This window comes from Passer montanus, unplaced genomic scaffold (assembly GCF_014805655.1).
Source record: "Passer montanus isolate IOZ18808 unplaced genomic scaffold, ASM1480565v1 scaffold42, whole genome shotgun sequence".
NCBI classification, from domain to species: Eukaryota; Metazoa; Chordata; class Aves; order Passeriformes; family Passeridae; genus Passer; species Passer montanus.
The window spans coordinates 5,228,751-5,254,624 of record NW_024369041.1 but is presented as its reverse complement, the minus strand read 5'-3'; the positions used below and the strand labels follow the sequence as shown (position 1 = coordinate 5,254,624).

The window sequence follows — 25,874 nt, the reverse complement described above, 5'->3', positions numbered from 1 at the left end:
ATTTAAAATCTGGGGAATGGTCTGTAGAGTAACTTTTGTTTTTCTGAGGATCGGAACTAGGCTTATCCCCATGGGATCCCATGCGTGAATTTAATTTCTGTAGGTGTATGTTTAATGTCTTTAGCAGATGTTTGACATTTGGTTGAGTTGTGTAGAAGGGAACTGGTTGTTCTGTCCCCACTGTATTTTGAGGAGCCACCTTTTTGGTCAGAGTCACTGTCCATGCAGACAGGAGATGTTTGAACACAGCCCTGGCTGTGATTGTTGGCTTCCTTCAAATCCTGGGCACTGCCCATGCCAGGAATGCCCTGCTGTGGCAGGGGGCAGTGCAGGCTCTTGCTGTGTGTCAGATGTCCTCGCTACTCTGCTCTCCTGGGTGTGCCAGAAATCCTCTGAGGAGCAGTGCTGGAATGGCTGCTGCTTGTTCAGTCAGGCCAGGTTGCGTGTGCAAAGATATTCCCAGGGCTTCTACTTTACTTCTTCAAATAAAGTGATGTTAATTGTTTTAATTTGCTCATCATGTTGTGATGAGCAGCACTGTTGACCAGTCAAATTCTGGAATTTTTTTTAGTTGTGTTTTAGCTAGACTTAAAGCTTTTAGTATTTACACACACACAAAAATCACTGAGTTACGGTGGGTTTGTTTCTTCTTTATTGTAGTAGTGTCATAACAAAGTAAATACTCTGAAAATACCACTGGATCTAGTCTAGAGCAACTGAACTATGTCCCTGAACAGAAGGAAAAACCTTAACAGTGCTGCTGTGTAGTCTGAGAGCTTTTCTAACTCTAGCTGAAGAGATTTGTTAGACTTGTGTTATACTTTTTGGATATATATACACATTTAATTATTTCTATGTAGCTTTTCCTAATTAAAACTAAAATATCTATTTTTAAATGGGAAATAGTTATTTTCTATTAGATCAAAATCTTGTTCTAGTAGAACTGTATGGGTTACTGCTACAAATACCCCTTTGAAGATGGCCTAAGTAAATTTCTTTTTAATTTTCCTGTCACTGTTGTATTACCCTGAATGTTGTGATGCACTAAGATGAACATTAAATAGATACAGGTTTATAGTGCAGTGGGTAAACAATGGCCCACAAAAGTGCAGTAGGAGGTGTAAATGGAGGTGTAAATGGTAGCTGTAATAATGTGGTTGTCCATCTGAATTGTTTGCAGAAAAGGAGCTGCTTGCTGTTATTGTAGATTATTCACTAAACTGCTGTGGAGAAGAGTGAGCAATGTGAGATGAGCTGGTGAAGGCAGAGAGAGGGGGAACGCAGAATTACAGTACATTCTGTGATTCTGACTAAACTGTGATAATTGTGCTTTATTCTCTTATTTTTCATGTTTTATGCCATTTTAATCGTTTTTATGAGAAAACAATTTTATTATCAGTTCCTGACATTGGTTCTTCTTTTTCAATGGGGTATTAATGTGAAGTAGACAAAAAGCCAAATTCTACCTTCCTTACACTGTCATTGGCCATAAGCTGATGGCAGTGGGAAGCAGTAAGTCATTAGTAGAGTTTGCTGTTCCTAGGAAACGAGGATTCGAGCTGTGGATAAGGACTCCAAGAGAAGAACTAACAACTTCTCGGTTATCAACCCCGTGTCTGGAGAGGGTGTGACACAACGCTTTGCTGCTGACAGTAGGGATGAACTGCATCAGTGGATGGAGGCTTTCTGGCAGCACTTTTATGATCTGAGTAAGTAAGCAGGCAGTGCTGGCAGCGTGCCCTCCGAATGGGGCATTATGTAACATCAAAGGGATCTTGGAGCAATTTGAATTGGAATTGCTTCATAAGCCTTTGTTTGCAGGAACGAAAAGAAATATGTTCTCTGGGATAATACTGGGTGGTGGTCTGAGTCGTTGGAAGGCAAATATTTGACTAAACCAAAGTCCATGTGTTCTTGCAGGAAATCAGAGGCAGAGTATGCCCATCAATCTCAAAAAAACTTGTTCTCTTAGCAATGTTCTTGATAATGTTTTTAAAGACTGATAAATTCTCATTCTTCCTCCTTCCCACTGTAGTGGGAGGAGTCCACCTCTGCCTGGGCACCCACCTGGTGCTGTGTTGGTTTGGTGAGATCCTGCAAGTATCAATCCTGAGTATGGAAGCCTTAGTGACAGTGGTGAGGATGCTGGAATCAGGTGGGGCCTTGGCTAGGATGTGGATTCAGTCAGCTCTTGGAAGTAGTCACAAGTAAACTTGGGGTTTCCTTGCTCAGAGTATTATGGGTGAATTAAATTACAATTTGTTGTAACAGGGATTACTTGATTCTGCTGTAGTTCAAAGGTTTTGGTAGCCCTCATCACATGGGAATATGCTCACCCAGCCACGCTCCATCCAGTGAGCAAATACCCACTGCTTCCCTGGGGCTGGTAAAAGCTGCACCTCAGCCTTTAACAGGTGATCAAGTGTTACCCTGATCCTTTGGCAAACCTCTGGAACATCCCTGATCTTACATGGCTGAGGGAACTCATTTATTGGTGTGGAATATTGTTGAAGTCGTACATTGTGCTCCTTGTTTATCACCAAATTTTTATGATAAAAACTACATAGATTAATTTGCCTGTGTCTTTTTTCTCTGCTTTCTGCTTGGCTCACAGATTTACTGAGAGTAGAGACTGTCAGCTTTTATGCTGCCATTGACAAAGTAGAATTGCTTCCTGATAGGCATTTTTATCAGGTCAGAAAACAAAACCAGGTCAATTAATGAAATATCAGTCTTCAGTCAGAGACAACACCAATCAAATAATTGAATTGAGGTTGTAGAAACTCAGTGTTATAGTTGTATTTCCAGTCATTTCTAACTGTGATTTACAATGAGAAAAAGCACCATCAATTAAAGAAACACACCAAGCAAAAACTAGGGCATCCTCTTTAAATTATCTGTAGAGTAGGGTAAAAGATCTACTTGTTATTCATTATAGATAGAATACTACCCACAGATTTTTTGAGACATTTTCTTTGGATTCAGAAAAAAAATGGGTCACTTGGCATTTAAATGCCTTTTTCTTCCCTGGTTCTAAAATTCTCTTAAAATTAATGTGCTCAGAAAACTTGGAATGATTGGTATGAACAAAGTAATTTTACTGTGTCTTGTTTTCCTTAAGGTCAAAATCTATTAATAGAAAAAGAGGTTTCCTTGTCTGCTAAGGGATAAAAGGCAAGTTATCCTCTATTAAAAACAGAATGTTCCTTTGCCATAACATTGTAACATTGCTGTATAACATCCAGCTTGCTGGATATTGGAGGTTGTTCCTGATAACTCGATGAAACTTGCCAAACCTTAAATTTTTCTATTTTTTTTCCCCTTGCATTTATACTGTTTGGGGATTTGAAGGCAAATTATGGTCTTTAGCCATTATAGTGTAATGGTAATGCTGAGTGCTTAAATTCCAGCTAGGATCTTATGACCTTTGTGCTAAGAGAATGAATCCAGAGGTGAAAATACAAACGCATCCTGAGCATTCCTGCTAAACAAAAGTAAATTCTCACTGTTCAGTATTACTTTGGAGATAGTTTCCTGACACAACCTAATAACTTCCATTTTTTTTCCAGGCTGATGTGTTTAAGTTCCAGTCATTGTTCTCTTTTCTCTCTCAGGCCAGTGGAAGCATTGTTGTGAGGAACTTATGAAAATTGAGATTATGTCACCACGGAAACCACCTTTGTTCTTGACAAAGGAAGCGACCTCCGTCTACCATGATATGAGTAAGTGGGATTTGCCTTTTCAAGTTGCAGAGTAACAGAAACAACATTGTCTGAATTCAGATGGCTTCTGGTGTTGGTGGTGAAACACTGAATTTTTCAAGGACAATTCAGACAATGAAAGAGCAACATAACTGCATACCAAGGAGTTCATATTAAATCTGAATTTGTAATAGTGCAAATAATGAATACATTTTTATACCTTGAGCTAAAAAGTCTGCAGTCTACCCTGAACATACTCAAAACAGCTGTCACTAGAAATAAACACTCATGGTAAGAGTAGTATACAGCTCAGGAAATGTAAAGGTAAAATAGTCCAGCTTGCAAACCAATTGCATGAAATTAATCTGCTGTTCTTACAGCTATTTGAAGGCTTACTGAGCATAACTTGCCTAATTTTTTTGGTCTTTGGTAATGATGTTGAAAAATATGCTTGGAAAGATCTAGCTAGAGTGTATCTAGGACTTGTATCTTTGCAGAGAAAAATGGTATGCAGCAGGATTTTTTAATAGTTTTGTTACAGAAATAATATTTACAGACTAGAAAAAGTAGGTCACTTTGTTTTACTGGATCCCATGCAGTATTGACTGAGAAAACACTGTACAACTCTAAATGCCTGACTGCTTGCTGCTTGGGATGGAGCTGTGATGATGCTCAAAATGCCATGTGGGTCACTGACTTACCCTGCATCAGAGCACTGAACAGTCAACTTTTATCTAAGCCGTGAATGCAGAGCAGAAATGCAGTAAATGAACCACACAGAAGCTTTACAAAGGTAACATGGTAGCATAATTCCACTGATGCGCTTGTACCTCAGTGAGGAGCACAACACAAACTCCATTTCATTCTTAATATACACCATTTTTTTTCCTGGATTATATATAGTATTTGTAGTACCCTGTACCCAGCAGAGGTGAGGCAGCTCAAATCCTGAGTTCAGTTCTGGGCCCCTCACTACAAGCAAGGCTTTGAGGGGCTGCAGTGTGTCCAGAGAAGGGCAGTGAAGCTGGGAAAGGGTCTGGAGCACATGTGATGAGGAGTGACTGAGGGAGCTGGGGTGTTTAGCCTGAAGAAAAGGAGGCTCAAGGGGATCTTATGGTTCTCTACAAGTACCTGGAAGGAGGGCATAACCAGAGGGGATTCTGTCCCTTTTCTCAAGTAAGGAGTGACAGGACAACAGGAAACAACCTCCAGTTGCCCCAGGGGAGGTTTAGATTGGATATTAGGAAGAATTTCTTCACAGAAAGGGTTATCAAGCAGAGGCACAGGCTGCAGGGGTGGGGACACCATCTTGGAGGTATTGGAAAGACAGATGTACAGATGTGGTGCTTAGGGGCATGGGTTGGTGGTGGACTTGGCAGGGTTAACAGTTGGACTTGGTGACCTTTAAAGGCCTTTTCCAACCTAAACAGTTCTGTGATTCTGTTGAAAAGCAGGTACTGCTGCTGTTTGAGGCTGGTACTACTGCAGTATACATGGAAAACTCAGTAAGAAGACTAAGAAATGGAGCAAGGCAGTCCTAAGGCACATAGAGAAAAATGATATATGTAAAGATGTCCCATTTTCTACAGGCTGGCAGCACAGGACTATTTAGTCAGACTTTCATGGGCCTCCTGTGAAACAAAATTTTCAAAGCACTATACAACAAAATGTATTTAATAACTAATACATACAGGTTTCCCTGTAGCACTTTATTTTTTCTTTTACTTGGAAAGAAATATCAGTGCCTACCCTGCTGCCTCAATGCCAGCTGTCACAAAAATAATTCCCTCCTGTCACCTCAGTTCTCTCTTGGATGGCATATGTAATATTTTCCAATTCATCCATTAATACTCTTAGTAGTTTAGACTTGGTGAGACAGTTAATACAGCTTTGTACTCTGAGTAGTAATAAGAAAATAGATAGAAGTAAAATCATTTGTGGTGTTTTAATCTGGGTTAATTGCTGTCCCTTAAAATTACAGGCATTGACTCTCCAGTGAAACCTGAGGGCCTAGCTGATATCATACATAGGAAAATTGAAGAAAGCAATGGTGAGTTCCTTCTTGGCCAGCAAAAAGAGTCTGCATCTGCCCTATGGGCGTCACTCTTTGATGGATCTCATGAGATGACTGTTCAGAAAAACATGCACATGGACCCAAAGAGAGATACTACAAGTCCTACTGACAGCAGAGGAAAGAAAAGAAGAGCACCGCCTCCACCCTCTGATAAGTCCCCATACAGTGCAGAAGCACAGGGGAACACAGAGCAGCTGGGCAAGGAAAACTGGAGGAAGCCTGACCACACACCTGCCAGTAGCTCTTCCTTTGAGTCAGTGTTAGCTACGAAAATGCAGCAGCTGCAAACCCCCATTGCTCCTCCTCGCAAAATTGGGCCTTGTGGGAAAAGTGGTTTTGCTGGCCTGGGAAATCCTGTTTCTCTGCTGAGCAAGACCAAGTCTGAAACCAAACCAGTACCAACCCCTAAACAGAAGGGCATCACAGAAATACTAGACCCCAGGTCCTGGTTGCATCCATAGGCATCATATTTAGCTTAGAGGAGTCTTTGGAATTTAAAGTTTCTCAGCCTTCTCCTAACACTCTTTATTAAAAGTAGATTTTAGCATTTAGCTCGTGTTTCCTGTAAGCCAGGGCATTACTGCAAGCTGCAGTCTCAGCTGTATTCATTAGTGCTCCTATCTAAATAATTGCACTAGAATTATTAGAATGGGGGGGTGTTTCTCTGGAGTAACGGTGCTATTTCTGAAAACAATAGTTCAGTACTTTCCTCTTGGAAAGACCACAGTGTTCAGGGTAACCTCAGCTGTCCCCACTGCAGGGTGTTACCAGTGCCTTCTCCCAGTCCCTCAGCTTAGCCCATCCACAGCTCCTCAGACTACTTCAGTGGGACTTCACACGTATTCAGCACAGATGTTGCAAAGCTGATTTTCTTGGGCTCCATGCTCGCTGCATCCTCTCTCTCCCTTGCTGTTTAGGAAACAACTGCTTATATGGTAATCAAGTGTGCAAAGCTTTTGTGCTGTTCTGAATGGCTCTGTAACTCCATACGAATTTCTGAGGCAGTTCTATCAATTTAGTGTGGGACTTCCCAAGTTCCTGCTGGTTCATGTGCAGTTGGAATAGACCAGGATTATCTGTCTTTGAGCAAGGATATGACCCACCACTGCTGTTTTATTTTGGGCTAAGACAAGCATTTCAAAGCAGTTGCTTGGGTATGTGCACATGCACATCTTACAGTTGTTTTTCCTGACAAACGTGGGCCTGTAGCACAGCTCCTCCTCTGTGGAGCCTCTGAGCAGTTCCTGCTGGGGAGCTGGTTTGTAAACAGGCAGTGTTACTGGTAAGCAATCAGGGCTTTTTCACCACTTGTTCTTTCGGCAGTAGCAGAGAACGAGCACTGCAGGTGAAGATACTGAACTTTGATACTCTTTCATCAGACTGTTCACCAGTTCTGTAAGTATGGGGTGTTAGGGTTCCTGTGGCACCTGCAAAACACCCACTGCATAAGGAAAAGCTGTGTTCTCTTGGATCCACATCTTAAATACCCAGCCATTTCCTTGGTTGATGCATTTGTCTCAGATGCTGGAACTTATCCAAGGGCAAAGGTCTGCTTGCAGTTCTCCCTCTGGAGACTTGGTGCTCAGACCTGTGTTGAGAGGGTCGTATCAGCAACTGTATACATAGAGTTCATTATTTATTATTTTTTCCCTAAAATGTGGATGGCTCTGGGAGCTTTACCATTTCTCCACAAGATACTGTGGGCATGGTGGTTGGTTGATTTATTTTAATTTTTTGTCTTCAGCTAAGCTCTTGGCTCCACAGTTGTAAAGGCATCTGCTGAATTCCCTCAGTAGTTCATTTGGGATGGGGTTGAGAGGCAGGTTTCATTTACAAATCCTTTGCAGGATTAGGGCCCTTTGTTCTAGAATGTCCTTGTTCATTCTTCATTTAATCACGTTCCATTTTCCCTCTGAAACAACCATAATCATTCTTACAATAAATCATGCTGTTACTTAAGTGGATGGTTTGTGAATGGCTTATAAATAGGAACAGAAAAACTGAAGAAAAACTACATGGTTATGTAAATCAGACAGTCAACTAAGTGGACTGTACAACTCTGAACAAGAAATGGGAAAAATTGGGAGGGGGGGAAGAATATTTTCCAAAATGCAGCTGCAGTTTATTTAGCTTTAAATCTAGCCTTAAATGTTTCTGTGCTCAGAAAGAAAAAAAAAAACCTTTTCTTGGTAACCCCCTTTCATTTTGTAGTTATATTTTTAAAAAATCTCATAAATATATAAGGAAAGAAGGCACCATAATGAGGAATTATTTTTAAATTCACCAGACCATTGAGTTTCAACAAGCAGTTTCTCTGTTATATTCAGTGGCTTTGTTTTGAACTGAACATGTGTATTTTAGCAAGGCGTTTAATATTAATTTGAAGTCTTCAAGTGATGAGAATTCACTCATACCTCCTGTTGCAATACTTAATTACCCCAGGTACATTTTCCACTTGATTTTCTATTTGCATTTCTAGCTCCACCTTAAGTTATTTTGGTCTTTTTATGCATTTGATTGCTCATATTGATCTCTGTAGTATCAGCTTTTCTAATTGCCTGTGTGTAGTTATAAATCATGATTATGTCCCTTTTAACCTTTTCTCTGATGAGAGGTACTGAATTCCTTAACTTTCCTATGGCAGTCAATGTTATCCAAGGCTAATTAATCTTCACGTTCTTCTCTGTATTTCTCATGTACAGAAATATTTGTAAGGGTGATGTCTGAATTAGATGCCACATGTCAATAGTGATCCATCAGGACTGCACAGAGCCATAATGTGATCCTCTTGCTCTGATGAATATCTCCCTCTCTCTCTTTCCTCAAAAATTGCATTATCTTTTTTTTGTGGAAGCATTGCCTTGGATGCTGACTGTTATGGGCCAAGTCCTCTTCAGAGTCTTTCTCAAGAATGTGGTACATCATCCTCTTATTATCTTACAATCTGTATTTCCAAGAAAATATAAGGTATTTTACCAGCATTAAAATACTGCTTTGTGAAGTGATCCAGATTGCTCTGTGTAAGTGACCTGTCCTCATTCTTTACTACTCCTGCAGTCTGCATGTCCTTTGCAAATTTATTGCAAGTGATTTTTACAGTTTATTCCAGATCATTGATTTTTAAAATTGAATGCAAGGTAAGGTTTGTAGAGAGAGGTGATAAGTTTTTATTGCATCAGTGACATGGGTAGGGGGTGGGGAAAAGCAAACAGGCAGGCCATTGAATTTCTGTCCCTTTTATCCCAGAGCTTTTAAAACTTTCAGTAAGATGGCAAACAGCTACATTTCTTGGTGAATCCCTATTAATACTGTATCTTGAAATTATTATTATGATATTTTAAAGAAAATTACATGTTCATCTTGTTTTCAGAAAGTTACTCAGGGTTCTTGTGGGTAACACCTCAGTGCTGCTGTCTTTGCAAGCCAACTTCATATCTCTGAGTAAAATGCAACCTATTGTTCAAGACCTATTCTCCATGAAGCTGTGTTGATATTTTGTATCTATCCTTAAATTAGACTCATGTGGGCCAGTTCATGATATTGGAGAGACACCACAAAGCAAACAAGACCATTCATTATTCTGTTCATCTCCTTCAGAACTACATCATCCCTGTTAGGAAGAAAGTTGATTCAGGTTTCAGTATTTATTGTTACTTTGCCTTTCTTTCCCCCCTCCTTCTGTATTGTCATTAGTGCCTTTGCATTTTCTGTGAAGCTTGTTGGCTTGACCAGTAAAACCTGCAGGCTCCCAGGAAACACAGAGCTGAGCTGCACGATAAAGTCAGTGCCCCTGGAGGAACTGCTGCTCCCAGGCAGCAGAGGAGAAAGTATTGGTTCACCATCTTAGCAGCTGTGTTCAATGAGGATGCTTTAATTGCATGACTCAAAATAGCCGGGATCAAAACCCGACAGTCATTTGGCAGCTCCTGCTGGGATGAGGCTTGGAGGACCTGTGGCTCTCCCAGCCCTTGTGTCCCATTCCCCTCTGCTCACATTTGTGTAGGCAAGGCACAATGCTGTCACCTGGCTGGGAGCTCCATTGAGAAACACTTCTCCCAGGGTGAATGGCTGCAGTGACCCAGTGTGGCACAGGGAGGACGTTGGTGGCACCTGCTGAACTATGTGTGGGATTGGAGACTTCTCTGAGGAACGTGTCAGGCCTGCTCTGAAAACTGTACCTGCTTTTCTGTGCTGGGACTGATTAATGCTGCTTAAAACCAGGACTGAGTGATCAGATGCAGTCTTGAAGCGGGGGAGACGGTAGTCAGCCTGAACTCTTCTTTTAGGAAGTACAACTTGAAATTAATTGCTAGTTCAAACTTAAATATAAATTTCACAGAACATGAGCTTCTGAAATACTGACTGAACAAAGCCTTAACTTATTAACTTTTTATATTTACCTAATGTCTTCAGCTGTTTACTTGGTTTTGGAATGGTAGACGGTACTTTCTGTGGTTTTAAAGGCATTACCTTCAAATGCTTACATTTTTACTAGGATTGTGGGTTTTTTCCCGTGGTAATAATACTAATAGTTATTTTATGGTGGCTTGTACATATTTGGAAATACTGTCGTACTATTCACAGTTGATTTCTAATTAATGCAAACTGCCTTAATAGAAAAATTGAGATTTCGACACTAATGTATTGTGAAATGTTAGAACAGAAATCTTCTTATTTTGCTGCTAGCATATTGTATTTCTGTTAAAATATGCAAGTGAAATTAAAGACGTTTCTAGAATAAAAGGTTTTTGGTGTAATTTCTTTCAATCTGGAACTACATTGAGCTTTACTCCAGTGTATAAGCCATGGGTGGTGGCTGCTGTAAAATGAGAGCTCAGGGGTAGCTCCTTTTCCCTGGGGCCTGCCATGAATGTACCCCTGTAGGCTCAGACTGACAGCAGCAAACAGTTTCTGCCCTGGAGGAAGGGAGGAGGAGCCATTTAACGGGCTTTCAGTTAAACCAGTGCTCCCTGCCGCTCACTGAGTCCAGGACACCAGACTGACAGCAGCAAACAGTTTCTGCCCTGGAGGAAGGGAGGAGCCATTTAACCGGCTTTCAGTTAAACCAGTGCTCCCTGCCCTCACTGAGCCCAACGGACACCCCCCTGTGTGAGCAGGTCAAGTCAGAAATGTTGTGAGATGCACCTTTTTTCCACAAATGTGCCAAAACAAAACACCCTGGTTTAGGTTTCATCCTATTTCTCTCATAGTCATGGAGGAAAAGATGTCATGAATCAGATTTACATCTTGCTCTCTGCTTTGTAAGGTGGCTTCATAAATAAGCCACTGACATCCATTGATTAATTAATTAATCCATCCATTAATTGTTTTCCTTTCACAGGCAGCCTTGTGCTGAAGGGGAGCTCTTATCCACCTCACCAGCCAGAGCTCAGTGTGACACTGCTAATTTAGAGCTAACTGAGCTGCTCAAGTAAAGTGTTCTTTTGACCCAGTTATAAAATTACTGTAATAAATGCAAAAGGAATTGCTAGACATTTAATCTTGGAATAAGAGTCCACGAAACAAACAAAGTGGGATTGACAATTGCAAGGCAAGACAGTGCAGCTGAGTGATTTAATGAAAATTGTGCTGCAGTTTGCTTTAAGGAATCATGGGAATATAAGATATGATGATCTCTTCATATAACCATTAGCAAATGGTTAAACTGTAATTGTTCCATATATGTATTATATAGTCACAAAAACCCCCAGTTTGTGAGACATCAAAATAAATTGCTTTGTATGAGGAAAGAACAATCTTTCACGATTTTTATATCAAGAGAGCTTTCTAAATGTTTTTATGTACCTCCCCAAAGGGAGAAAATTTATAATAACTAGTGAAGTGTCTTTTATTCTGTTACAGTATTTCTTCACATTTCTATAAACTTCTTGCAAAATAGCTACAAAAAGACATTATTTATAATATATGTTGCTTCACCTGAAGGGTTTTTTTCCAGCTCTTGTCCAGTGTTTGGTAGTGATACAGGAATTCTTGCAGAAGAAAGTCGTGTCATGCACAGCCTCTTCCCAGCCCTTAGTAATTACAGGCTTTTTAATATGCAGACGTGGGAAGCCTTTTAGTCTGTCAAAGTTTCACTTTATGTCTCTGTCTGGACATGAATTCAGAGTGGCAGTTAAAAGCAAAAAATTGTATTCTTTAATTTACTTAAATTTTGGCATCACTGCTGTCTTGTAGCACTTGCAGCTTGATGATATGCCACAAGAGTTTTCTTTCCAAGCTTTAAAATTTGTGTATTTTCTTTTGCTAAGAAGGAAAGGGTCAGTAAGTGTTCATCACATTCCCTTTTCTGTCAGTGACTACAAAAGTGGTTCCAAATACAAATATCATTGATTAAGTTTTATCACCCTAAATGAAAATGGTCCCAGTCTTTTCTATCTTTGTTTGGATTATATTTTCCATTTCTAAGTAGTGTCTATTTCAAAATCCCACATGTATTTTGATGATATCTTTCTTGAGCTGGGTGCCCAGAGCTGAACACGCACTACTTGCTCAGGGGCACTCTTGATTTATAAGACCAGAATATGTTCATTAATATTGCCTCTGTTTCAGCTACTCATTCTGCATTAGCAAAAACCAAATAAAAATATTTCCATCACTCTGTGGCAAGAATGGTGTGTGCCTAAAAAAAGATGTAACTTAGGCAAAGGAAGATCTCAGTGCTGTTATAGTGAGCTTAGCATCTCACAAATTTCTCAATTGCAGGAACAATTGTTATAACTCTGTGGCCAGCACGAGTGAGCTGCTTTGTCCTCACAGCAATTTTTTTTTCAGATGGCAGCAGCTGCTTTACTTCCTTTGGTTTTGAGTGGTCATTACTCAGTCCAACATCTGTACAAAAGGTTGAGAGCTTTTGAAATAAACTGCGAGCAATTTAACTGACCTTCCCATGACGTGGATGGATCAGCTGGAGTGTCAGCTGCCAAAGCACTGAGGTGACAGATTCTTAGCATGTATATTTGGCTTGTAAGAAAACAGAGGGCCCGTGGCAGCTTTGCCTTTCTTCTGAATGCAGACCTAGGGGCTGATGTAGAGGATGAGCATGCTCTTCTCATTGCTGTAGCTTTAGCACAGCATGGGCCACGTGACATGGGGCAGACCAGCGCTTCAAGCATGGAAAAAACTTTGCTCAAAATGAGTAGAATCTCAAATTTTACTGACTAAATGGAAAGCCTTTTATTAAGGACAGATCCTAATAATGGTATTCAACGCATGGCTTCAGGTCAAACTGGATTTAATACACCATGCCTTTTATATATCAGGATTTTTCTATTATTTTAATAAGAGTTCATTTGTGTGTCTAATAATACTAATCACATTTTACTCATGACCTCATTAGGAAGATTCTTAAACATTTGCTTGATCATTACCCTAAAGAAAGATAAAGGTCTGCTGTCTTGGGAACACCTCAGGTTTAACCCAGCTCATGCAATAGCCACTTGAGCCTGATGCACACTTTTCTGTTCATTCATTTAAAATTATTGTATAATTCCTTGGCAAGTAAAGTTAGTGATTTCTAAGCATTAATATGTAACCTGCTATTTACATTTTTTGTAAGGATAAACCAGAACACGTGATTCTTCAGCTACTCTACAGCTTACTAGAATGATTAATACAAACTTGTATTAGAATGTACTAGAATGATTAATACAAACTTCAGCAACAACTTGTTTACTTGCTTCTTTCTACATTTCCTTTGGCAGGGCAAATTCTGTCAACCATATCTGCAAAATAAAAGAAAAAACAAGAGAAAAAAAGTAGAAAAGGAAAAAGATAGAGCCAATTATTTAGTTAGGCTTTATCTGTCTCATGTTGAAGCATTAAAGAGAGCCAAGGGACTGCTGCAGAAACAATTATTTGAATCAGGGTACATACAAATTCAATTTGGGCTCTCAGTGATTTTAAACAAGAGTCAAGGGCAGGGCCACAGTTTCTCTGCCCCTCACTTTTAAATGTGGTTCACTGTGACAGAAGTTTCCACCACACTTTTTGAGGCATTAGTCCTGAGGGGTGCTGGGTTTGGCAAAGTAGTGCCATGTTCATGACTGACTTCAATACCACCATCCTCACAGACCCTCTGAACTTGGGGCATGCAGGAAATGAAAAGAATTCTATTTCTCCCCATTTCTAGAGAGATGATGCTAGCAAACTCTTAGCAACTTTTAATGGAAGAACAAGGCAGTTTTGAAAAGCTGACTATGTTACTAATGGGATGTGACCAAAAAGCCCTATCAGGATGTTTTCTGAAAACCCACCTGACATCGCTGCCTTTCAGCTTACTGGGCAACTTTTTCAGCTTTTTATAGTGACATAATATTCAGAGAAGATATTGTTTAGTCCTTGTACTGCACATTTGATGCCCTTTACTACAGAGAATTTTGAATCTTTAAGCTCTCCTTCCCTTTCCAGTGTCACTGTAGGAATTAGTATTATCTGGCAGAAACATGTTTCATCTCAGCTGACTTGCAAAGCACACAAGGTTACAGCAGTTGAAAGAAGGAAGCATGGCTTGGGATTGGCCAGTGTGTTGCAGGCTGTGACTCGTCCATGGAGCAGAGTTTGGGACTGTCTCACGTGAGACACTCTGGTCCTCCTCATGCTGATAAAGGAGTGATCAGAGCCCTTTCCAGTTCATCTCTTCAGTGCCTTCATCATACTTTATCAGCAATCCCACTATTTATTTTCTACAATGCTCTAGTCCCAACAAAGCACTGATCTTGTAACCCAAGATACAAACTGTCCTGATGCCCTCTTGGACATTTGTCAGGAGTCAATGACATTCCCCAGCATCAAGATGCACCACGACAATTTTGGCCAGCCGGGTCCAGAGTCAAGATCCCCACATGCCTCTTTCTGCTTTTTATCCCACTCCAGTACAATCACAGCATCTCCCATTGGGAGAAAGTTCTAAAGTGCTTTATAATCATTAAACTTCACAGTCCCCTTTGGGTTAATTATTTGTATGGCAGGAGAAGTCATCCACAGAGGTTACACATATGAGATAGCCATGTGTCAGCCTTTACAGACCTGATTGTGCTCAGGTTTTTTGGCCCATTTTAGCACATCCTGATCTTATAATCAAATTATATGTGCAAGTTCTGGTTTTGTGAACTAAACATAAAAGAACAAGCAAGCAAATGAGCTTTTCTACAGCCTCCTCCTCCTCCTCTGAGTGCAGGGTTTCAAGGTCCTCATGGAGTGCTCCCTGGAGCACGGCTGCAGCTTACCAAGGCTGAGTCCCTCCTGGCACTCTCATTCATGCATTCTGTCAAACAACATTTTCTTTGATTTTTTATCAAGATCTTCTTGACTGAGATCTTCAAAGCAATTAATTCAGTGCTCCATGATTGCAGCTGCTGAATAATTGTTTGTTAGAGCATTTTCTTTCCCAGGCAAGAGATGTAAAGTAGTTGCTCCCCTCAATAAACAAGTTGTCAAATGTGATTAGTTAATGGACCTGTAATCATGCAATAGCATAAAGGTAAGGATATGGTAAGTGTGATGTGAAAATGCATATTTAAATTAAAGCTATAGGGGAACATTTTCCCATAGGAACTCTTCCTGTCGCTGCTGAAATAGACAATTTACTATTTACAATGATTAACTGTAGATCATTAATTAAAGAAAACAAGAGATTAGTCATCAAGCATTTAAAATTAAAGATGCATTGATTGCTTGAGTTACTTTCAGGTCTGGCCAGGAGACCAGGTTAGTGCCCAGGTCCCCATGCCTGAGCCAGCCTTCCCATATAAACTGACATGCAGAAGTAAAATCCTGTTAAAATTAAGGTAAAAATGTACTAGCCAATATTAAGCTCCCAGAGCCTGAAATGTGATCCTATGTTCCTATTGACCAGCCCTGTAATTTGCCATACTGTTTCTGGTCAGACACATTAGGAGGCAGAAATGGAGAACCCAGGCTTGTGGAGAAGAAAGAATGTCATTTTTTGGCAAGTGAATGCTAAATTCCAACCTAAATGCAGTATGTATTATAGCTCAAAAAACCTAGTTAGCTCATTTTTATCTCTAAATAATAAATCTATCTTTCTGCCTGCTCTTTAGAAGAAATTTGAGAAAATCTTGCAGTGGAATCTGTGGAAAGCAGAAGCCCTGTGCAAAAGAATCTTGCAAGGCTGGGGTTTTTCCTTCCACCCTCCCTTGGGAAATGTACATTCAATGGTATCATTTCCTAAAAGAGTTTTCCTTGACAGAAAAGCAAATACTTTTATTTTTGGTTTTGTTAAAAGCTGTATCTATTACAGAAATTTAATTCTCCATTTGGGAATTATAAGCAGTAATACAATAATAATAGTTGTTGGTTACCACACGCTTATTTTAGACTATTCCAGGCAGCTGCCTTCTGCTTTTTGTGCAATCTCTTAGCATTAGGATCCAATATAAAATAAATTACTCTGAACTGTCTGCCAAATTTGACTATTCTTTTAAAATCAAGTAGCTGTTGCTTACATTTTGTAATAGCAACAGCAGTAATTTAATTACTAAGTCACGTATGAAAAATAAGAGTTCAGCCTGCAACCTTCAAGAAATTAACCACCTAACTACTATTAAAAAGATGAGCAGGGTACATAATTCTGAGACAATGGACCTGTGAAAGCCACTGCAGCAGTGATGTGGTCCATAGTCAGAGGCTATGGGGTCACTGCTGCTTGTAGCCCAAACCTGCTGGGATTTTGTTTGCTTTTTGGAGGGCACTGGAGGCAAAGCTTTCATGAGTTAAGTGTTGAGCATCTCCTCTGATGTGTCCCAGGACGAGCTCCCTGCACGCTGCCAGTCCTCACATCCCTGTGGCACATGTACCCCAAGGCAGTAATCCGGGCGGGGCTGACACTCTCCTGGCCCCGGGAGCTGTGGACAGATGGGGCAGGGATCCTTGCCCCAGGGCTGGCTGTGGTCCATACGACCCCTCACAGCCTTGCCCCCCCATTTGGGGTGCCCTTCACCATAAGGGTTTCTGCAAGACTCCAGCTTCATGCTCCTTCCTCAACAGCTTTTACAAGCTGACCATTTGACCAGGACTACAGGCTACCACATATGTGCTAGTAAAGCATGTTCATAAATAAAATTGTTTGCTAAGAAAGTTGACCTTTGCCAACCCTTAATACTGAGACAGCTGCCTTTAAAAAAATAGAATATTATTTGTATTGACATTTTGGCTGTTCAGTCCAGTAGGTCACACTTCAGAGGTTTCGCTACACCAAGACTTTTTTGTCATGGAAATTGAGCCCCATAAATAAGAGGATTTTCGGCACAACTCAGCAAGTTGCCCGTTTAAAGCAAAACCCCTCTGTGCTTCAGTGTTGGCACAGTTGCAAATTTACCCCATGGGTTACTTCAGTTACTCCCACTCTTCTCCTTTCCCTTGGATGGCTCCCAGGGTCACAGTGGGTTCCTCTTACTCCCTCTGCCTCCCTTCCACACCTCTACTTTTCCTGGTGTAATAACTAAGGACAATGGTTTCTTAAGAGAGTTTCAAGGTACTGGACCTTTTAGAAGTGATCAAAGGTAGCTGGAGGATCGATCAGACACACAAAACCATGGTTGGATTCAGCTGGAGGATGACATAGATGGCCAAATGTCACAAAGCTCATGATAGTATCCCCCAAGCCAGTCAGACACGGGTTAGGACCAGGTTACTCCAGATAGCTGCACTGCTGACGAAGAGCATCCAAGCTTTCTTGGAAGGCTACACACTGGATCAAGTGGATGCATCCCTTCTTTGCCCACACAGTGCTCGAGAGACATTATCTTCCTTGTTAGTATGCAGCTGGTGTGGTTCACTGGCTCTGCCAAGCAGAGCTTTTTAATTCTCCCTCGCTGGAGAGAGGAACTTCAGAATAAGAGAATGATTAATGGAGGGAAGAAAAAAAAGCAAACAAAATTTTAAAAGGGATAATAAAAACCCTCAATGAAAGTGAAACGATCAAGATTTGTGAGAATTCTATGAATTCCTCACAGCCTTTCAAAGCAGGATTGCATAAGCCGCAGCACACCTCCCTCGGCACATCCTTTAATGACAGTGGCCTTGTTTACGCTTTCATTGACACCGCCTCCATGCCCGCAGGCTCCAGGCGAGGCCTGTTCGCACACGCACGGAGCAAACAGAAAGCCAGGCCTGTGTAACTTGGGACCAACTGGAGGGTTTTGGGGTGCGAGAGCTGGGTCCTGCCTGCAGCACTGCTCAGAGGGACCATGCAGGGCAGCAGCACCCAGCACAGGCACAGCCAGGGAGTGGGGACGTGTAGCAGGGTACTACATGAAATCTGGCTTTTTGCAGCTCCAGGAGCACAGCAATTGGATACATCCAAGTTTTCCTGGGAAGGTTGACCAGCTCACATTCAGCAGTGCAATATTCAGGGCTATAGTGATACAGCCCTGGCGAATCTTTTCCATTTCCTTCCAGCTTGCAGAGAAATCAATTAAATGTCTCTGATCAGGTTTTTCACTGTGGCTGGGGACATGTGGTCTTCCTATGCTCCTGCAGAGGTGAGCACAAGCCAAACTGCACTGAAGGTGTCTCCAAGCTGCCTGAAATTACACATCATTGGAAGACCTTAGCAGATCTTTTTATCTGGAGAGAGTTCAACAGAGAAGAAGCACCTGGATCGGCTGTGAGACATTTGCAATGAATTGTCTCCACACTAAACACTGGATGTGAATAATACCCCTGCATTCCCCATAAAATAGTCCCTTCACTGCCAAACTCCATTTAACACAAGGTGGTTAAACACCAAGTTAACCTGGATGGCAAAAGCCAGGCAAACCCAGGTCACTGCAAAGCACAGCTTTTACATGATCACCTTTGTAGGCAGCAAACTCCCTTTTTGTCCAGGATGGGTCACAGAAGCTCTGCTGTGTGATGTGCTGCAGGATAACTGACAGAAGGGTTGGTGATAATTGGAAGAGTTGGGCAGAGATGATACCTGAGCATGGAATGTCTTGGCTTGCAGACAGAAATCACACCTGAACGCCTCCAATGTGCTGAGGTGTGCAGTACAGTCAGTGCAACTTCCTGTAGGTTGCAAACCCTTCTGAACAGATTCAGGAGCCAGATCAAAATGTTACAGGTCAGTAAGATCTCAAAGGGGGTGTTTGAGAACATAATTCAGGGGCTGTGAACAGGAGGGGTAGAGGAACAGATTGCATTAATTCTCCTTCCAGGTAATAATTATACCATTAACTTGAAATGTTAAAGTATTGTTGGTGTCTATCGTGTGCATACATGTATGCATAAGTTTTAACACTGCCAGCCACTTATTAAGGCACACACAGTGAGAGCCCAGACAGCAGGGCTTGTAAAATGTGACACCCAACTTCTGCATCTGCCCATTGCTTCTAAGCTGGCTGAATCTAAGAAGCGACATGTTACTTTTTTCTTCTCTTCCTCCTTTCTTAAATAGATAAGGAAAATAAATCAAAATTATACAAGCACAGCTTTTCAATTTGTTATATCACCCTCTGTCTCAGTTCTATCAATGCCAAAGCTGTGGGCTGCTCACCTCGTGAGGATGGCTGTGTTATGGAGCAATTCTCACAGGGCTAAGGGCCATTGGTGCTAATTTGCTGGCTGCATCTTCTGTGCTGGTCAAGTGAGGCAGTGGAGCTCTGCAGCAGGGAGCTGCACATGGCTGCCCTGTCCAGCTCTGCATGATCTGGCACCCAGTGATCACCACAGCCCTGTGGAGCAACCAGCTGGGACAGAAGCAGTGCAGCCACCATGGCACCATGTACTATATTGCAATGTTTCAGCAAATATAGCTTGCTTTCAGGAGGCCTAATTAACACAGGCAGAGCTTTTTTCTTTAAGAAGTTGGTTTTGGGGAAAAAAAAAAAGAAAATTAATAACATATCCAAACCCTGCTCCATCAGAGAGAGAACAACACACTGAAGAGTGGTGATGGCAGCAGGAGTGTAGAGCCCCCACCCAGCCCACCAGATATAGAGGGTAACCTCGTTGCTTTGTTTGAAGTATCCAGCATGCAGCTGTAATTGCTTTGTGCCTGATCCATAGGGAGATGAAGCCTTATTCTAATAGCATACAGCTCTTTTGGCCTTTTCTGAGGTTTCAGTCCACAGCCTTATAAGGGCTCCTCTGAAATGCCAAATTTGGACTGAGCAGGGATCTGCTGTTCCCTACCATGTGGATTTCAGGTCTTTGATCCACAATTCTTCTGAAGGGAGGGGGGCCAATAATCAATAGGTGCTATAGACCAGCTATTTAATGGGACTTTCTCCAAACTTGGATAAATCAAGTTTGACCTCCTTGTGGCTCCATTAGTGCTGTAGCAAAGTGGCTTAACACTGGCTTTAAATGAAGAACAGATGCTTCTTCTGAGCAGAGCTATTGTGCACCAGTGAGTAGAGAAGGGGATAAACAAACATGCACTCCAACTGCAGCCAGAGAGAAATAGAACTGGTGGCTCAACTCCTGGAGTTGTTTCTCCATCTCCATTAGCAGCTGAAAGCAGAATATGGAGAGATGGTGGGGATAAGGGCTGCTTTCTCAGAGTCCTGCCATGACCTGGGCAGCTGGTGGCACGAGGCATGGTGGATGGAGACTGGTGGGGTCATTCTACTGCTGCTCTAAGGACTGAAACCTGAATGTCTTTCATGTCACACTCTGAGTTATCAGCAGCAAAATCCCCTTCTCACTGATGAACACCTTAATGAATTAGCACTCCTGTATTTTCCTTCTTGCTTCAGAGGCCAGCTCCTCTGCTGCAGTTCAGACTCTTCTTGTGCACCATTTGTATGTGTTTTGTACTAATTTGGAGAAGAGGACCATCTGCAACTGCCTTCTAGGAGATCTGGTTTGGTCAGCACACCTGGGCACTCCTGGTCTCATTGCTTTCAATGCTGTTCACCTGCTTTTCACAGCTGTAGTCCATTGGGATGAGGCTCAGCTGCAGCCCCACTCCCAATTACCACAAAGAGTGTACTGACAATTCCCCCTTTTTTTTTCCCTTTTAAATAAATGCCATGTCTACTATTCTTCTACAGGGCCCTTGCAGGACAAATAGTAAACATGGTACAAGTATCTCTTTTGTAGGTTCCACTAATTCTAGAATGCATCTGTGTCTTGATTCACTCTCTAAACTTATGTATCATTAAAATCTTTATACTTACATTTATGGAATATTGACAATATCAATAGTAACATACAAGAATAAGCCAAAGGCCAAACACCAGGATATCAACAAAATCAACAGCTATAGAATTCCATCAATAGCTATACAACTTTAACAATATTAATAATTATACGGCTATATAATTCCAAGTTATAATGCTTTTACAATTGTTAATAAAATAACAGTGAGATCAGCATAGAATGAATAAAATGCAAGCACAACCCTTTGTCTGCATAAAATGTAAATACATTTACAAAATTAGATCTAATGTAAATAATATGCAAAGACAACCAACCAGTAATAAAAACAAGAACAAATTCCAAGACAGAACATGGGCTAAGCTGAAAACAAAGCACAGCAAAATGGGAAATACCAGGAAAAAGCTGAGCTCAAGTCACCTGGTGGTTGAGGGCTCTGTCATTTCCACAGCTGGGCTCCCTGATGCCATTTTCACTTACCCAAACAATGATGATTAATCACACACAAGATATGGAATCACTCCATCTAGGCACTGTGTTCTGAATTTCTCCCTCTGCGAAGCCGCTGGTAGCAGTGCTTGCACTCAAAGACAGCAGGGTCCCCTGAGCCATAGTAAGGGTTCAACTGGCTGGGTGGTTGCAACTGAATATTGTTCTTTCCCATAATGTTCCTATTCAGGGAACAGTTCCTTCCTGATGTGCACTGTGGGTATTTCAATGTACCCTCCACACACTGTACTCTGAAGCTGTGAGTATTTGGGTCTTTCAAATATCCCAGTTTATAACAGAATTCAATATCCTTACCAGATGTAGAGTACAGCTTGGTTTATTCAATCAATTTCAGCTCAATATTTTTTCTGTCCCTATCTTCTTCTGATGCCATACAGGCCATCAGGCAAACTGGAGGGGCCTTGTCCACAGCCCATTTAGACAGGTGATTGTTGGAGATCCTTTCAAGATATACAAATTCAGGCATTTGTATTGTACAGTATCTCCTTGTTGATATTCTTGCAAGTGGAAGACAAGAAGCTCTCCACTTGGAATAGCTGGAGGTGTGCTACATCTCCCAGCTTGTCCTTTGCATGTTGGCAGCTCTGTCCAGGTCTCAGAGTCTTTCCCTAACGTCTTTCCAAACACTAAAAGCATGCCCATGCCAAAAAGCTCTTTGCCCATGGTAAAACACTGTGAAAGGTGTAGTTAGTAGTCTTAATCTTTCTCTTTTCCACAAAGCTTTCCATGTGGATAAAACACTCAGTTTATCACTTGAGAAGTCCCCAGCAGTTCACCTGTACCTCAGGTATCAAAATCAGTCTGGTCCAGACCAGGCAGCATCTCCCCACTGCTCTCACTGCTCTGTCTCTGGCTGTGCTTGGCTGTGTCCGACTCTACAGTCCAATCCTGAGTCACATTGAGCTCACCATGTCACAGCATCTGTTGCAGTTGAGATGGCCACAATACCCAGAGTATCACCGTACAATTTCAGAAAGCTTCAACCCATACACAATAACGCCTTACCACTCTAGAAGGTGTCTGTTCATACAGAGTACCATCACTCCATTTCAGAAGGCTTCAGGTATCTGCTCATCTTGCTCTTTAGCCCAGCTTTTATAGCCTCATGTTGATGCAGTGCACCTGTGCGCCCTGTGTTCCCTTTGGTGGTTGCTCAGCACACCTCAGCACTCCATGGATCATTAATCCAATGCTGTTCACCTGCTCCTCACAGCTGAGCCCCATTGGGGATGAGGCTCGGCTGCAGCCCCGTCCCAATCACCACAAACTCTGTGCCTGCAGGAGTCATTGTATATTAAGAACTCAAAGCCCAAATGCACAGAGAAGCTGATACAAAATCACCCAGCCTTCACCCTTCTGCAAGGCCCCTAGCCCTGGCTATGGATGGGCTATGGCGGCAGGATCACCACCAAACAAGCACCAGCACAGGATTCCAGCTCCAAGCTGGAAGAGGTGCTCAGTTTGCAGCAGCACAGCAGGGTGGCCACCACTCGTGTTACTCCAGAGGGGTGGTGTTCAGTCCTCGGGCATGGCAAGAGCAGGAGCTGGGTGGGCTCTGTTGACAGCTGCCCTACACAGTAAACCACCTCTACCCAATCCTCCTCACCTGCTTTCTGTCAAGCCTGCCAAAACCATACTGAAAGATCAGGAAAAATAGAGCCAAATTCTTAATTTCTGAGTGGTATTGACACAAGCAAACATCACCAGCTCCTCGTGGAAAACCACTCTGTTGCAAAACTGGCAGTGGTCCTGTTAACCCCAGTGCTCTCATGGCAAATGCTGAGTTCTCAGTACGTCAGGGCATGCACACATGATCTCTCTCTCCCCTTCTCTGTATATTGGTATTTTTTATAAATCAGTATTTTCTAGTCCTTAACAACCATTTTTTCTCCACCAGCAATTCCATCTAGCCAAAGAGGCTCAAATGGCAGGGGTGGCTGAGGGGGACCCTGGCAGGGTGGTGGCAGTGCCCCAATAGCTGAGGCCAGCAGTGGCAGGAAAAAGCAAACACATCAGGCATTGCCATTTTGTGACCTGATCACCTACAGATGTGCTGCTTGTGCAGGGCTGGCGTGTTTCTGTGTGTACCTGTGTAGGGCAATTTGTTCATCAATTACTTACATGTAAATTTGGAAACTAAGAGCAACCAAATAACTTGATAAACAATCCCAGCCACCAGGGACAGAAGAGCAGCAGGCTCAGAGGTAATTATATATTTACATTACATATTTATATAATGAAAGTTAGATAGCTTATCTATATACATATAAATATATAAACCTACAGAGAAAAATATTTATAGAAATATAGAAATTATTTTTAATATTTATTTATACTTTTTGTATTTATATCTACCTATATAAACATAGATTTAGCACTTCATTATATATCTTTCTAATTACATCTTTTATATTGCCCACAGGCACTGTAAAATCCTTCAGGTGGCTGGAGGGGCGAGGCAGACAGTACCCCCTTTCCCAGGGAGAGCTGAAGCACAGGATCAACCCCACAGGCACTGGGAAACCTCCAGGGGAAGAACCACAGGAGGGTGATGCAGAATAAACCCTCCATGAGGAGCCACCCCCCCGCCCCACTGCAGCCACCTGTGCCCATTGCTGCCTTTGTTTGCCATGGTCAAACCCTGGTGCCTGTCAAACACAGAGAAAAAAAAAAATCTCTCCCCTAAAAATTCATTATCTCACTGTTTTGGATAGGCACTGAGAAAAATATCCATTTAATGTCCTCCAGTGAAGTTTTGCAGGTGAAACATTAGCCTAGCTATTTGCAGAAAGCAGGCCTCTGTTTTCCATTAATTTTTGGAGGAGAGGATGGGGAGAGGAAGCAGGGATGATAGCAGAGACTAGGTGGCAGTTGGGCTGGAGCCATTTCTCCTGCATCACGAGAAATCAGAAGCATCACAGATTATTTTAGTCCCTTTTTTGTAGGTCACCTTTAATAGAAATGTTAATAATGCTGTTATCTGTATATCTGAAATATTATATGGTAGCTCTGTAATTCACTGCCTTTATCAGCCTTCTTTAATGTATAATTTAATGCTTGTATAGCTATTTTGTTTGGGTATGACTCTCAGAATTACGACTAAAAAAAAATCTGTATGCTAGTTAACTACTTTTTATGGAAAGCATTTCTTTCATGTTATTTTAAAACCATGGAGCCGGGGGAAGTATTTTATGGACCACGGAATCTCACAGAGTAGTTAATTTCTGTCTGAGCTGGTTTCTTTGCTATTTTAAAGGATGCCATCAAGATCATTGCTATTTCTCTTGGTCGGGAGCCAAGTGACTCTTCTGCCGTTGCGACACATCCTTGTGCCGTATTAAAGATGGGCAAAATAGCAAACGTGGGAGCTGGATGCTGCTGTGTGGAAGGCAGGAAGAAGGGTCTGCCACCCCAGGGCAGCCACTGCTTGAAATTAGGCACCAAACATGCTGCACCTGATGGGTAAAAATTATTTCAGCCTGGGAATAAGGGGCAAAAAAGATGATGATGACAATCAACGCTGTCACCATTCCCTATCCCAGTGTCCTGCCAGCTGGGCACGGGGGCCAGGAATGCTGGCATGGTCCTGTGACAGGCACTTTCTTCCTGCAGGCAGCAAATGGGACTTGGCCCTGTGCATGCCATGGGCTCAGTGGGGCATATGGGCCTTCACTGTGTGTGCCTTTTCTTGGTGTAAGAGCTCTAAGAGCAGTAATTGGGTGGTTAGCTGAGCCCTAGGCGAGCTCAGGCAATGCACTGAATATTCTGCCTTTTGTTTCATAATGAATTATTCTGTGTATCTAGAGCAAAGGGAGTTTTCTTTTTTGGTCTTTTCTCTGCAGTTCGTTCCTAGCCTACTTGTGGGGGTGTGTTGAAATCTTTGCTTTTTGCTTATGAGGTCAAGTACTTTAATCAGGAGCAAAAAAAATTTGCGTGCTTTAATCCTAAATTCTCTGAGTGGCTGCCAAATATAATTAGAAACAAATGGCTTTATTCTTCATTTGAGAGCTCCACAGACACTGGCGGGGGGCAGAGGGAAAGAGCTTGGTTCGCCTGGCTGTTTTTGGGGAGCTTGCAGGCAAAACCACTGCCAAAAAACATGAGAGAGCCCTGCAGAGGACAGAGGGTTTGGGCAGAGGTGCAGGAGGCAGTTCTGGGGAGGACAAGGCCCCTGTGTGTGCCTCCTGTGCCAGCAGCTTGGTAATTCCTCCCATTGGTACTGGACACTGGAGGGGGTACCAGCCCAGGGGAGCCACATGGCCATCATTCGTTTGTGTAACCACACCAGTTGATCATGGCAAGGTCCCAGCCACCCCAGTGGGACCTGAATGGGGAGTACACACCCACATGCAGAGCACTCGAGGGGTTTAGCAATCCCTGGGCTTCCCTCCCCAGACCAGCAGTGGCTGAACCCCACCTGGGTGCACACGTAGTGTTTAGATTACAGG

The 25,874-nt window shown here is 42.1% G+C and overlaps 1 protein-coding gene across 1 annotated transcript in view; it reads left to right on the top strand.

Moving 5' to 3' along the window:
* The window catches only part of RTKN2 (rhotekin 2), a 35,234-nt gene extending 24,744 nt beyond the window's left edge, over nucleotides 1-10,490 (top strand). The window contains exons 11-13 of the mRNA XM_039719603.1: nucleotides 1,544-1,709; nucleotides 3,615-3,722; nucleotides 5,683-10,490. Coding sequence (XP_039575537.1) covers nucleotides 1,544-1,709; nucleotides 3,615-3,722; nucleotides 5,683-6,236 — 828 coding nt within the window. The 3' untranslated portion in view covers nucleotides 6,237-10,490. The remainder of the gene's footprint in view (nucleotides 1-1,543; nucleotides 1,710-3,614; nucleotides 3,723-5,682) is intronic.
* Nucleotides 10,491-25,874: the final 15,384 nt, after the last annotated feature.